General features: G+C 37.0%; 1 protein-coding gene across 1 annotated transcript in view; it reads left to right on the top strand.

Moving 5' to 3' along the window:
• LOC109533769 (toll-like receptor 6) overlaps positions 1–15,237 on the top strand; it is a 48,040-nt gene extending 32,803 nt beyond the window's left edge. Inside the window, exons 2-3 of the mRNA XM_019899175.2 lie at positions 7,291–7,891; positions 10,990–15,237. Coding sequence (XP_019754734.1) covers positions 7,292–7,891; positions 10,990–12,144 — 1,755 coding nt within the window. The 5' untranslated portion in view covers position 7,291 and the 3' untranslated portion in view covers positions 12,145–15,237. The remainder of the gene's footprint in view (positions 1–7,290; positions 7,892–10,989) is intronic.
• The last annotated feature ends 404 nt before the right edge of the window (positions 15,238–15,641 follow it).

The raw sequence follows: 15,641 nt of genomic DNA, 5'->3' as shown, positions 1-15,641 counted from the left end.
AGAAACATGCATTGTTGCACGCTAAATAAACCGATTTTGGTGTATGCTTATGTGTATGCAAGTGGCTGAGTGCGGCATTGTCTTTATCCGGAAAAGGGCTTCAATCTTATGTAAATTCCGTTTAATTGAATTCAATTTAACTCGCATTAAAACGTGTTTGAAAGCTAAAGCGGGCTATGAATATTCTGGCGAATCATGCATTTTCGAGGTGGACAAAGTCTTCTTTAACGCCAGACTTTTTCATTGATTTTTGGAAGTTTTTCGCATCCAAACTCTTTGAATTATTGCTTTGGTCGCGACATTTTTTTACGGTGGTTTCTAGTGGAGAAATATAATATGTTTTAGACGCACTTATTCAAGTTGAGTACCGACAAGCTAAAAAGCATTTGAGTATTTTTAGAGCCACTTGACTTATTTACGTGCAACCGTAAAACGAAACACCTTAAGTGGAAAGTCGAGAAATTATTAATGGAAAATGGGTTATTTAAAGCCTCCACTATTCCCGATTAATAAGCCCCATTTAGAATCATTTTCCTCTTAGAGCGCGACCGGTTCAATTAAAAGCACATACACTTGGAGCGTTTTTAATTCCGATTTATACGCAATAAAACGATGATTGGTTAATTTGGAAGTTTCTCCAAAAGCCCGGAATTTACATAATCGATTTGCTATTCAAACCGCGTTCTTTTTGGTGTGATTTTTAGTAGGTGCAAGTCTTTTGCCTACGGATGGTGTATTTATGGGTTTTCCGTGGAAAAACATTTACTGAATATTTTAAACAAAACRCGATGATAATGGATAATGGATAATGGATAATGGATAATGGACGAACAGTGGATTCAGGTCTTGTCCATGGATCGTGAACAGTTTTTCGCATCATTGTCAAGAGTCAATTATCCGGAAACATGGGATGTTTGGGCTTCACCGCGACGTGGAAACAGTTTTCCGAACAATTTTCCACTAGTTTCGTTCTTTTGCAGTAGTTTGCGCATCGGGACCGATTTATCATCCAGACAACATGCAAATTTCCACTATCGTTSAAGGAAGTGGAAGCCTTGTAAGCGTCTTGTAAACCTGCCAAAGTGCAAASTTAAGGCGCACAATTGGAAAAATGAACGTCTGTTTTTATAAAATATYGGGAGTTTGTGTAGATGGTTATGGAGTAAGCGACTGGAATTAATTTCAACAGTTTTTTGCCTGAAAAACTGTCAGTCTCAAAAATATAATTTTCCRAAAACARACTGTCTTGATTAACACGATTTTTTTCTGGAAAATAGTTCATTTTACGGTTGCCACATTTGCAATTAATACTTGAAGCTACCTAGAAATGACGGAAAGACGGAGAGCCTTCATCACTTTAGATGTTTTCTTCTAGTCTTTGTTTAAGTAGAGAGGGTCTGTAGACATTTTTTTCTAGACTGCACACCCTGTACAATAAAACTATTATTAAGTATCTGTCCACTCTAGAGAAAATAGCGATTTTGTTTAAAATATTGCACAATTGCGACATTCTGATCACTGAGCTTGATCGATTGGACATCAATCCAATCGGTTGTAAAGGCAAACAAGCAAAAGGTTGATAGGGTTTAAACCCTCGCACAATAAACATTGAATTGCATACATATCGCAAAACAAATCAGCCGCAATCCGTGAAATAAATACGATGTGATAATGAAGGGCCTTGCCGCTCGTTAGCATTATGCAAATACGCAGTTTTACACTTGGAAAGTTCGTTTCCTGCTTTATTAGGCACTTTACAGATTTCGTTTTCAGGGGATCGACACGAATTTGCATTTTGGGCAGGATGATAAATTGTTGCTTGAAGCTGAACTGGAGGCGGCCAAATCACTGTTGAGGAGATTTTTTTTCGTTTTCTGGTGCAAACACGCCCACGTTTGGCGTAATTGATTTTCACTAAGCCAACCAGTCTAGACAAATGGGATCAGTTATTTGTTTCTTAGGTTTTTCCATAAAGCGCCTTACTGTTCTGATAAAAAAAGGCACTGTGGAAATTTAAGCTGAATATTCTGGGGGATTTCTTTTCGAAGGTTTCTGCCAGCCTGTTTGTCAAGGTAGTGGGAGATTTGGAATTTTGTGATTTTGGATCGGTTTAGCAGTTGATTAACACATTTTTTTTTAAATCTTTTCAAATCTTTTTAAATCAATTTGAAAGTTTCATAAGCTTTTTTCATAAGCGAACGGAAATGGTAAAACGCATTTCAGTAATCGATTAATAAGTATTTCTGTAATTTGCTGTGGCAATTTAGTGGAATTAGCTAGATTGAATTCCGAAATATGAATTTTTAACTTTAGCAGATTTTGTGCTAATTTTCGCCCTTTATGCTTTGGAAGACGATTTTTTCATTATGAAGCAAAAAATCGTCAAGAGCATTCCGGCTTTCGTTTAAATAGGGTTTTTGAAACACACTGTGGCAATTTCGTTGATTTCGCTTCATTCCTTTCATAGACATGAATTTTGGAACTTTGGCGAATTTTTGGTGTTTTTTCGCTTTCCGCTTTCAAAGTCGATTTTGCCGTACTCAAGTGAAAAATTGGAAAATGCATTTCAGCAGTGAACTAAGGAGTCTTTCAGGAATATGCGTTGGAAGTTGGGCTGTATTTGCATGGTTTTTCGTTTTGTTCTTAAATTTTTAACTTAGGCAATTTTTTTCCCGTTTTGCGCGTTAAACTTCCAAAATCGATTTTCCCATTATCAGAGCAAACTATATTAGCAAGCGGATTTTGGCAAGCGGTTAAACAATATTTTATTAACAGAATTTGACAATTTTATTGAATTAGAATGATTGGTTCGCTGTATAGGAATTTTTCAACTTTGACGATTTTAAGCTCGATTTTAAGCTAAGTCGATTTTTCCATATCCAAGCCAAGCATCAAAACCAGTATCTCAGTAATTTATTAAAAAATATTCTGTTAGTTCAATGTCGAAATTTTAGCGCTTTTGCATGGTTATTTTCGATATAAGTTTTTGGAAGTTGCACACAACTTTTACACAATCAATGCAGATGCAAACAACCATTGAAACTCTTTGAATTCGTTTTTCGTTTGGTATATGAAACGTTGGCTAAATTTTCTAAGCATTTTCTGACATAATTTCCCTAATCTTTAGTAAGAAACTTCAGGCATTTTCTGGCAATAAATCGTAATAAGCGAGCAATCGACATTCATCCATTCATACACATGAACACAAAGCCCGAATCCGATCAATGGTTTTGTTATGTAAGAAAATCACATGGTTGAGCGGTAATATCAAGTCACGCAGATTAAAAAGACGTTCTTCAACCTGACTTCCGTCAACCAGTCTATTCCATTTCCGGATTAGAACTCGGCTGATACGCTGTTATAAAACGTAACATGAATAATAGAACCAAATAGCTGTATGTTCGCTACTGTCTAACGCATACTAATGCATATTTATCCTCGTATTGTCCAAGTTTTATAGAAGTAATTCCCCAATTACCATCACAGTCACCTAAATAGTCGGCTGAACCCCCTTGAAGTCGATCGAAACCTGCATTTTTCCTATTGTGTCATGCCTTTGCTTATTATTCCGTCCGCAGAGGCCCGAAGAAAACTCTGCAGTAAATAAAATTGCATTTTAACTAGACCGCGAGGGAAATAACCAAGTTTGCTCCAAAAGCATTCGCCCTTCCGGCTTTGCGAATTTTTATCCTTGCTCAGTTGAACGTGCAAAGCTAAAGGTAAAGTCTCTTATCTAAAATATGACTCGAAACTGATGAGACACACTCAAGAACGTTAAACCATCTAATGCTCAAAGGTCTCCAACTACTAGCCAAGTTCTTTAAGTCATTATTTCTCTCTTTAGATGCAGGAATAGTCGAAGATGCCGAACAGAGAAACATTGTTTATTTAGGCGGAAACAACCCTTGTATTTGGGGTGGTTGTGTCAAGTCATTAATCCTCGAAACACCTGATAAATTGAAGCGTTTTCTCGGAAATTGCCACTTAAACACAACTTATTAATCGCTAACGACATCGTTCACAATTCCGACTTGGATCAGTTGCAATGCGATTACTGTGAACGCCCTTTCGGCATTCACATCGGCAAAACGATAATGAAATCTTTTGTTTCGATATCGCGAAGAATCCGCCCAATCCAAATCCGCCGTATAAATTTTATGGAACAGATTGGATTTCTTAGGCGGATCGGGCGAACTAAATTGTCAATCAGCGAGCATTGTTATTCTTTATGAGTATCGCAGGGCAAACTGGCAGGATTGCAAGTTAAGAGCCGGCTAATTAATTCGCAAACATTAACGACAGACGTTCATTTATTATCGGCGTTTGTTTATTTATCTCTTTATCGTCTCTTAAGTGAACCCAATCAACTTGGATTCTGGTTGATGTCTTCAGGTAATTTGTGAACTGCAAAATGATTTGCGAACGAGAAACAGTTCTAATTTCGGTGTTCATTTTTGAACATTTTTTGACAGTTTTCTTCTTGCGTTTTGTACGATCCACATTTTTGAACTCAGACGGCTTTTCTATTGTTTTTGCGCTTTCAAAGCCGATGTTTCCAGAATCAGGCCACCAATCAAAACTGAACTTCAGTTATCCGGGAAGATAGTTTCTGTTAACTGATATTGAAAATTTCAGAGCATTCGATTCATTTCTCTTTTCCATATGAATTTTTAATCTTTGGCCATTTTATTCGTGGTTTTTATACCTTGGCGTTTTCAAAGTCAATTTTTGCGTACGGAGGTTCAACATCGGAAACTGTATTAAGCAGCTGATCAAGATGTTTTCGTCTAACACACGGTAAAAATTTGGTAAATTCTCTGAGATTCATCGTTTAGATGTTTAAAATTTTAAATTTTCGTTACTCGGCGCTTTCAAAGTCGATGTTGCTAAAATCTGGCCAAACATTCACAGTTAATTCCAATTTTCGAATACGATGGTTTCTGTTAACGTACATTGAAAATTTCGACGCATTTGATTGATTTTTATTTCGAAGTTTTTAGTAATTTTTTGCGCGTTATTACAGTCAATTTCTTCGCAATGAGGACCAGCATCTGAAAGAGGATTTTAGCATTATATTTTCTCATTTTTCATAGTAAATTTTCTTAGTTCAATATTGAGATGAAGATTTTTGAACTTTGTTGTCTATAGTTGCACTTTGAGCAGCTTTCAAAGTTGAAAATTTCAAAATCAGGCCAAATATGCAAAATTAAATTGCAGTAATCGAATCAAATGGCGTCTGTTCACTTATATTGAAAATTTGGGAGCCGTCGATTTATTCATTTTCTTCATATGAATTTTTGAACTTTTTGAGCCTTTTTTTGCGGTTTTCACACTTTGCGTTTTATAAGTTAATTTCTTTATAATTAGGCTCAAAATCAGATATATGAGGTGATCATCTGATTAAGATATTTTCGGTTAACACAATATTAGAATTTGCGTAAATTCGGATAATTAATAGTTTAGGTAAACATTTTTGAACTTTGACGCTTTTTCTGTTTTTGCACTATACGTTTTCAAAGTCCATATGGCCAAAATTAGGAGAAATGCTCGAAATTGATTTAATTTGTTCAATAAGATGGTTTCTGTTAACTTGCTTAAAAAAATTGGCAAGCAACTTTTGGTTCATTTCTCTTTTTGATATGCATTTTTAGACATTTTTTTGCCACACTGGCTCTTTCAAAGTCAATTTCCTCATAATGAGGTCCAACATCTCAAAGTGGATTTCAGCAGCTGATTAGGATGGTTTTGTCTAATACACGGTGAACATTTGCATAAATTTGTTTAATTCAGCGTTGATTTATGGACTTTTTAACTTCGATGATTTGTCTGTTTTTCCACTGTGCACTTTCCTCTTCGATATTTTAAATAATTGATCAAACTGCCCATTATAAATAAGATGCTTTCTGTTAACTTTCTGTGAAAATTTGGGGGCAATCGCTTCATGCGATTTTTCGATATGAATTGTTGAACTTTCAAATTTTTCGCGGTTTTTGTACTTTGCGTTTTCAAAGTCAATTTTTTCATAACGAGATTTCGAGCAGCTGATTAAGATGTTTTTGTCTGACACGCTGTGAAAAATTGAGTAAATTCGCTTAATTTGTCGTTGTGATAAAGATTTTTGAACTTTGGCGTTTTTTCTGTTTTTGCGCTCTGCACTTTCAAAGTCTATATTTTCAAAATTCAATCACATTTTCGGGATATAAGTTCGCCTATCGAATCGGATGGTTTACTTTAACTGACTGTGAGAATTTGGGATAATTCGCGTCATTCGAATTTTTGAATTTTGCCAATTTTTGAAAAATTTGCACCTTACGTTTTAAAAGTAAATTCCTTTATAACGAGGTCCAATATCGGAAAGTGGATTTGAACATCTGTTTTTGTCGGATTCATCGTGAAAATTTGGGTATGTTCTGTTAATTCACCGGTTCTCATTCAATGACCATTTAAATAAATAAATAAAATCCTTCAAAATACTGCAATTGCGCCTCCAGGCCGATGTTTATAAAAACAGATTCTCCCCCATTTGGGCCATGGGTGGAGGCTCAAACTGAAAACTTGCTTAGTGCCAATAATCAAATTGTCAATAAATAATGTTTTTTATTAATTTAAAAAGTTTTAATACAGTTGCACTTTTCGGTTCTTCAACTCGAGCCCGCATTAGCTTTATTAAAGCATTAAAGCGCACATTTCTCTAAGCAGAACCCCAGCATAAAACTGTATTATTCAGCATTTCGCGGATTTTCAAGTTGAAAAATGCACCTTCGAACCCTTAAAACTTGACTTCACTCCACAGTCACAACCGCCAGAAAATGCATTTTCTGCAGCTTTTAAGCGCCCACCCTAAAGCGCCACACATTCCGGCAAATACCTAACAGAAACGCAAATTTCAGCCACTTTTAACTGCGCGAATTTCCATAAAATATTATGCATGTGTGGATGCAGCGAGTGTATTAAACCACACCAGCTCTGTGCTTCCGCTTGTTTCAATTTGTGCTCGGGCTTAAACGTAACGAATCTGCAAAATACACCCAAAGTTCGGGCGCCAGTTAGTTGATTCTTCACAAGATCGTCTAACAATACCGTTTCGTTCTTCCATAAACTTTCAGTGTTTATCTTTGCATTTAACGCGTTCAAAATGGCAACGAAACACCATTGTGGAACTTCACTAGTTCTGTGTTTAGTTTATTTAGCCGTCGGTAACAAAGTCTTGAGAAACGTGTAATTGAGTTAAAAGACCGCGGAAGTTCGTTTCTTTCATGTGCCAACTAAGGGTTTCTTTGCTTGTTCCAGAATGAAGCTGAAGCTGTTCTTGCTGCTGACGGTGGTCAGTGCCTGTGCGGCCGAATGTCCATCGAAATGCTCCTGCTACCTGGATGTAAAAGGAAGAAAAACCGTTCTGTGCAAAGAAGGAGGAATGGTCGGCCCTGTGGACCTTAACAATATCAGCTTCGACACTGAAGTGATCAAAATCACAGCTCCAGACGACAACATGAACATGCTCACCATGTCGCCGATCTTCCAGCGATACAAAAACCTGGAAGAGATCCATGTGACCAAAAGCAACGTGCCTCAGCTGGGCATGCACTTCTTCTATGGCCTAACCAAGCTGGATGTGCTGAACTTGTCGCAAAACAACATTTCCCAACCGCTCGACCACAATTTCCGAGGTCTGGATAAGCTGAAAGAGCTCTACCTGGACGATAATCGGATCCAGTCTTTGCCCAGCGGCACTTTCCGGCATCTGCATGAATTGAAACTTTTGTCGATACAACGGAATCGAATAACCGACCTCGTGAACAGAATATTCCTCGAAATTGGGAAACTGAAAGCTCTGAAGCTGAGCGGAAACAATTTGAAAGAACTTAATCCGGAGGTTTTCCGCGACGTGCAGGTAATTTTTTAAGTTTCCTTTAAATTGACCATTAGCGTGGAATTTGAAAATCCCTTAACTAATCCGGGGATTTCCACCCGGGGAAATTTTTAATCAAAGCCCCGATTGAGTTCAAGCCTAAATCGCCGAGATAATGGGGACCTTTTAACAATTTGCCTGTTGTGGATTCGGAACATTTAACTTGTTTCCAGCAATATTTCCCCAACTAATATCTCCGGTCGCTCCCAATTAACAACCCATAATCTCAGCTGAAACCGCCTAAGAGACTCCACTCCCTTTAGAACAACCGCAATTTTCCTTTTATGTCAAATTAACAGGATTTGTTTTTGAATTTTGCTTAAAGGGTTACTTCTCACCGCTTATATTTCCATAAAACATTCAGAGGGACAGCTTTAGATGATATTGATGATGAATCATTAATGGAAGTTGGAAAACAATGTCGCTGGAGCCAGTGGGTGGTCAAACGTTGGTTGTTTTGGACCTTTTGAACAACAATTTTTAGAAAATGTGACCCATTTTTCTGGAGAAATCCATTCGATTACTAGACCTGAAGTTGGCCTAGAACTGTGTGCTTTAAAAAATCCTAGACCTTTTCCTCGATCGACCGCAGCCGAATAATAAAGCTTGCGAACGGGATTTTCTTAGAAATTGGAAAGTTGAAAGGACCGACTCTAACGGAAACAATTTGAAAGAACTTAATCCCGAGGTTTTCCGCGGCGTACCGGTAGGGTTTTTTGGTTTGTTTTATTTTTCGTATTTTCTGCCTTCTTTCGTCGCCGATTTAAAATTGCAGCACCAAAACAACGCAAACCTATACAGAGGGTGGTGGAAGATGTAAAGCAAAATTGAGCAAAAATGCCGCTGAGATATAAAAAGAGTAAAAAAGGTGAAATTAAAAAAATCACCGTAACATTGACAAATGTTTCTCAACGGTGCAATCGTAAATCGTTTAAATAGAAATTTTGCCCACGTTTTAACAAGTTTTGCAGAAACGAGACCTTTTGATTATCGCAATCATCGCTTGAAGCTGGTGAGTTTGTCGAGGTTTAAAAGCTATCCAAACAAGGAAATTTAGGAGGATTTGCTCTATTTCAGTTTTTCATATGAATTTTTGGACTCTATCGTGGGTTTTACACTGTGCTTTTTAAGTCATTTTTTTAGAAACGAGGCTCAGAAAATCTGGATTGAGCAACTGATTAAACTATTTTTTGCTAATGCACCATCAAAATTTGGGAGAATTTGCTTAATTCATCATTGAGATACGAATTTTTGAACTTCGTCGCTTTTCCGTTTCTGCACCTTGCGCTTTCTAAGTGGATATTTGCAAAATCGGGTCAAATTTTTGCAATGAAGTTTTAACTATCGAATAAGATGGTTTCTGTTAACTCACTGTGTAAATTTGGGAGCATTCGCTTCATCTCTCATTTCGATCTGAATTTTTTATCTTAGGTGATTTTTTCCCGTTATTTACGCTTTTTGGTTTCAAAGTGAGTTTCTTCATAACGAGGTTCAACATCGAAAATGGGATTTAAGCAGATTATTGACATGTTTTTGACTAATCCACTGTAAAAATTTGCGTTATTTGTCGTTGAGATAAAAGTTGTCGATATTTTTTTCCGTTTTTTGCACTTTGTAATTCGGTATTTGCAAAATTAGTTAAAATTTCGGTTATCGAATTTTATTTATGATATAAGATGGTTCTTTTGAACGTTCTGTAAAAAATTGGGAGCAATCGCTTCTTGCCTTTTTTCGATATGATTTTTCAACTTATCCAGTTTTTTACTTTGCGTTTTCGAAGTATTTTTTTTTCTAACAAAGCTCACCATTGGAAAGAAGATGTGAACAGCTGATTAAGATATTTTTGTCAAATACAGTGTGAAAACTTGAGCAAATTCGCTTAATTCGTCGTTGAGATACACATTTTTGAACTTTGGTGCTTCTTCTCTTTTTGCACTTCACGCTTTCAAAGTTTGTATTTCCAAAATTAAGCGAAATATTTGAAATTTATTTCATTTTGTCAATAAGCTGGTTTCTGTTAGCTTACTTTAAAAATTTATCAGTCTTTGAGTCATTTCTCTTTTTGATATGAATTTTTGAACTTTCCCATTTTTTTGCAGTTTTCACACTGGCGCTTTCAAAGTAAATTTCCTCACAATGAGATCCAACATCGCAAAGTGGATTTCAGAAACTGATTAGGATGGTTTTGTCTAATACACGGTGAAAGTTTCCATACATTTGTTTAATTCAGCCTTGATATATATATTTTTGAACTTCGACGATTTTTCTGTTTTTGCACAATGCACTTTCTAAGTAGACATTTTCAAAATCAGGCAAAACTCGCTATTTAAGTCTTTTTTTTTAGCACACAGTAAAAATCTAAGGGAACTTCAAAAGTTTTAAGAAGGTATTTCTTAGTCCGTCTTCAGTCGCTTTATTCTTCTTTTCAAAAAGATTTCTTGAACAACAAATTTTTTCGGGGTTTTTGCACTTGGCGCTTTGTAAGTCGATATTTCAAAAATCGAGCCAACTGTCCGAAAGTGAATTTCCCCTATGCAATAATATGTTTTCTGTAAACTCATGGTAAAATTTTGGGAGAATTCTTTTCATTCCGTTGTCCGATATGAATTTTTGAACATTGCCAATTTTATGGCGTTTTTTACACTGCGTTTTCTAAGTCAATATCTTCATAACGAAACATCGATTGTTGTCGATTATTAAGATGTCTTTGTTTAACACGCTGTTAAAACTTGAAAAATCCTCTTAATTCATCGTTAAAATATAATTTTTTAATTAAAAAACATAACACACTGTAAAATCCAGTAAATTCGCTGCGTTTTTTGCGGTACGGATTTTTCAACTTTAATTTCGAAGCAGACTTTCTTGAAAGTGACGAGATTTTCGGTCTGTTCCTTTCTGACGTTTCCTTAGGAAGAGTGGCTTGCATCTTCAGATACGGTTTGCTCTGCGCAGCAACCTCATCTGAGGAAAACGCCAAATTTAACTTTGGCAACATGTAATTTTAAGTGCGTTGAACATCAGAGCCCAAACTACACCCAAGCAACTCCAACTCACAAATTCACACAGCTAAATTGTTTCAGGAGCTGCGCCAACTTGAGTGCAGAGGCTGCGCCTTGAAGCGAATCAGCAAAGACACCTACCCGCTGTTGCCACATTTATCCTTCCTGGACATCGGAGAGAACGAAATCAAAGCGATTCATGCGGACGACCTCAAAGTGCTAACCAGCCTCAAATACCTAAAACTCGATGGCAACCACATAGCGGGTTTACATGACAACACCTTTGCCAACCAGCCCTTGCTGAAGAAGCTAAACTTGGCTCGCAACCAGATCGCAAAAATTACTCCCAATGCCTTTGTGGAACTCTACAATTTAACCGAACTGGACCTCAGCTTCAACAGGCTGGAGAAGATCCATGAGGGGGCTTTCGAGGCGATCGCGCCCACCTTGGAGGTGCTGAGCTTGAGTGGCAATTTGATAAAAGCGCACACCCTCAAAGAGCTCACCAGTCTGCAAGTGCTGAGGGAAGTGAAGCTGGCCAATTGTGGCATCCTGGAACTGGAGGCGCAGATATTTCCCGACAACTTGGAGGTTCTGGACTTGAGCGGCAATCACATAGCGGTGTTGAGTGCGGAGCTTTTGCCTAAATCGCTGCGTCAGTTGGATCTATCGAAGAACCGAATTCGGGGCATCGATGAGTACGATTTGCAGAAGCTGGATCACTTGAGGTTCTTGAATCTGCAGCAAAACCCCTGGTCTTGCGACTTGTGCCATATAGTGCCATTGTTGGAAAGGGCCAATCGCAGTGCCACCTTCAGTGAAATCACCTGCGCGGCCCCCTATACGGAACGCGGAAAAACGTTGGGGATGTTGGAGAAGAGCGATTTGACCTGGTGCACAGCTGCCAGCTACAGCAAAGGAGACGCGGACTTTTTCTTAGTTTCAACGGACGGCAACATTGGAATCATCGCCGCCAGCATGTCGGTTTGTCTTCTATTCATCACAATTCTGGCGATCATCGGAGCCTTGTGGTACTCCCGAAGGCATGCAGCAAGGTATTACACGCATGAGGATAAACTGGCGGTTGAAGGCGAGACCATTTTCGACACCAATCACAGTCCGCTGTTTTGCGATGGTGAGCTGAGCTTCAAGTTTCCTCTGGATGGGGAAAAGAAGATTTCGATATCCACGATCGAGGACGTGAAGAAAGAACATTCGATTGCGAACGGCACGTGAAAAGTTGCCGGCTGTAGCAGGCCGATGTGTCCTGGATGAGGATGAGGAGCGCATCGTGTGTAAGACTTTGAGGAGCAACGACAGACCTAAATGAATTATTCAATTACATTTTATACACCTGCACTGTTCATTGGTACCCGATGTCTTCTAAATGGTTCTTCCATACTGGCGGGGTGATTCGCATGGAAATGTTCATGATTGTGAATAGGCCAGATGGTTCAATCTGGAAGTTTTTTCATATTCAATTGAGGCTGGGAATTTTGGCGGGTTCTTCTTCAGATTCCCGGGGGTTTTACCAATTTGCCGAATTTTTGTCAAGAAAATTCAGGTTTAGACCAAATGTGACAGCAGATTGCTTCGATCTGAGGCTGAAAATGTTTGGTGAAATTGGTCAGTTCAGGGAAATCTGAAGAGTCCAGAAAAATGTCCTAATTTTGATTTTTGGCCGAAAATTTTATAAAAGTGGAGGATTTTTTTTGACAAAATACCAATTTTCTTAAAATGTGTCGTATTCTACATCCGTTTAATCTCAAGGAGGCGAAGAATGTAACGGGCTCGTTGATAAACACACTAGAATTTCAGTTCTGAAATATTCGACATTTTAACCACATTTTAATCGTTTTTTGAGCTTTTACGATCCTTAACCAGCGATTTTGCCCTTATTTTTTACTTGAGTTGGGGACTGTTTTTTCGAAAAATATATATTTTTTCAAAATGCCTTGAATTCTACATAGTTTCATCTCGTGGACGTAAAGAATGCAACGAACTCATTGAAAAACACGCTAGAATTTTCAGTCCCGAAATTATCGACATTTTACGCACATTTTAAGCGTTTTTGGAGCGTTCACGATTCTTAAGAGACGATTTGTTCGTAATTTTTGAGGCAAACGGTTTACAAGTGTAGATTGGCACGCTTCTTACGTCCAAAGGAATCGATTGAGTTGAAAAAACGTATGTAAAATTTTGATTTTTGACCAAAAAGTCTCTTCTATGAATTGTTGAAAAAATTATATATTTTTTCGAAACGCCTTCAATTCTACGCGTTTCATCGCAAGGAAGCGAAGAATGCAAATAACTCATTGAAAAACAGACTAGAATTTTTGGTTCCGAAATAATCGACATTTTACGCATATTTTTAGCATTCACGAACCTCAGCAGACGATTTCGTCCTTATTTTTGATCCAAACACTTTAGAAATGTACATTTGCGCGCTTCTTACCTCTAAAGGAATCGATTGAGCTGAAAAAACACGCTTGATTTTTTTTGAACGAAAATTTTCTAAAGGTTGAGGACGATTTTTTCGAAAAATATATTTTTTTCCAAAATGCCTTGAATTCTACATAGTTTCATCTCGTGGACGCAAACAATGCAACGGACTTATTGAAAAACACGCTAGAATTTTCAGTCCCGAAATTATCGACATATTACGCACATTTTAAGCGTTTTTTGAGCGTTCACGATTCTTAAGAGACGATTTGTTCTTCATTTTTGAGCCAAACACTTTGCAAGTGTAGATTTGCGCGCTTCTGACGTCTAAAGAAATTGAATGAGTTGAAAAAACGTATGTAAAATTTTGATTTTTGACCAAAACGTTTCTTAAGAGGGAGCTGAAGTTTTGAAAAATTACATATTTTTTTAAAACGCCTTCAATTCTACATTAGTTGCATCGCAAGGAAGCGAAGAATGCAAAGAACTCATTGAAAAACAGACTAGAATTTTCTGTTCCGAAATAATCGACATTTTACGCACATTTTTAGCATTCACGATCTTTAACAGACGATTTCGTCCTTATTTTTAATCCAAACACTTTACAAATGTACATTTGCGCGCTTCTTACGTCTAAAGGAATCGATTGAGTTGCAAAAACACATATGTAAAATTTTGATTTTTACCAAAAGTTTTCTTAAGTGGTACAAAATTTTTTGAAAAAATTACATAGTTTTTCAAAACACCTTCAATTCTACACCAGTTGCATCGCAAGGAGGCGAAGAATGCAAATAACTCATCGAAAAACAGACTAGAATTTTCGGTTCTGAAATAATCGACATTTTACGCACATTTTTAGCATTCACGATCCTTAACAGACGATTTCGTCTTTAATTTTACGTTTGTTGTTTACAAACTTATTGGAAAATACACTAGGATTGTTGGAACAAACAAATCATGCGAATCACCCTGTATATATGAGTAATATTTTGTTACAAATCTACGCTTTTGGTGCTTGAAATTTCATATATTTATTGTATATAATAATTTAAATTTAATTTATCAATAAACGACGCCCTCGAATCGAGTTAACACGGTCTTGGGACTTTCGCATATACAAAGATGACGTTCAGTAATAAGATTTATAAATATTTATATTTGTACATACTTGATATTCCATGTCTTCTATATCTTAGCTTTAAGGTTACGCGCATATACCGGGTGTTTCTGTGTTCAAGTTCATCAAGCACTTCTTTGCTTAAAAGGACTTTTTCCCGTTGTTTTTAAGCTCTTGATAGTGATGTTTTTTTTGGTTGAAAAAATACTTGACAGTCTTGAAACATCAAGAAATATGTACGTTTTTGTGCATGAGGAGCAATGTAACATTTGGAGCAGAAAAATGAAATTTGCGTATTTATGAAATGTGGATTTTTGCTCTTTTTTGAGCCAAACCTGAGAAACGCCCGGTGTTTCGGCAAATTAAGAACTCCATGATATTTATTAAAGATTTCGGACCAAGGATTATTTAATTAATTGTAAGTAATTTTAATTGCCAAAAAGCTACGAATTTTATTGTTAATTGTGCATCGAACACAGTCAATTTTTATAATTAATAAGTGGTGGTGTTTGACGAGATGGGCTTAAATTGTTTCATTGTGAATTCGCAGTTATTAAAAAATCGACTTCTGATCTGAAAAATCTGGAATTAATAAATTGCAAGCTGATCTCAACAAACTCCCAGTTTTGCAGAATGTTTGTATTTTTTCATATAGCAGATTTTCTACAAACGGCGACATTGTACTTTAGCGTGTATGTGTTTCAAACTGATATAATTCATGTACAAATTCGCCTTTAATTCGCAGTAAAAATAAATGTATTTTGTTTGTAGCTCTGTCGTATTGTTTATTGGGTTCCCAGCCAACTGAAGGAATAGATTTAAAACGCATTAAATCCGCCGGTCGGCTGAATGTATCGTTATTTCATTCACGGTTCTATGATTTATTTTTCAATTTTTCCAAGCAACGCTGGGACTTGGCGATGGAAACTTTTACATTGTCGTTTTTATTGCATACTGCACTGAATACAAAACGGCACAACGATAAAACGACAAAAGGTGCAACGAAATTCCCGACATCCAAGAACACTGACAACGTCTTATGGATTTATTATTATGGAAGAGTTGTCTAGTAACTTGATGGAAAGATTATTTCCGAACAGTAACTGCACTAATTTCAGTCACGTTTATTGCAAATTGTTAGGGTCTCCTGATTTATTATGACCGAATTCTTTGC

This window comes from Dendroctonus ponderosae, unplaced genomic scaffold (genome assembly GCF_020466585.1).
Source record: "Dendroctonus ponderosae isolate FM_Combo_2020 unplaced genomic scaffold, Dpon_F_20191213v2 Dpon_F_20191213_3, whole genome shotgun sequence".
Lineage (NCBI taxonomy): Eukaryota > Metazoa > Arthropoda > Insecta > Coleoptera > Curculionidae > Dendroctonus > Dendroctonus ponderosae.
This window is presented reverse-complemented; position numbering and strand designations above follow the sequence as displayed.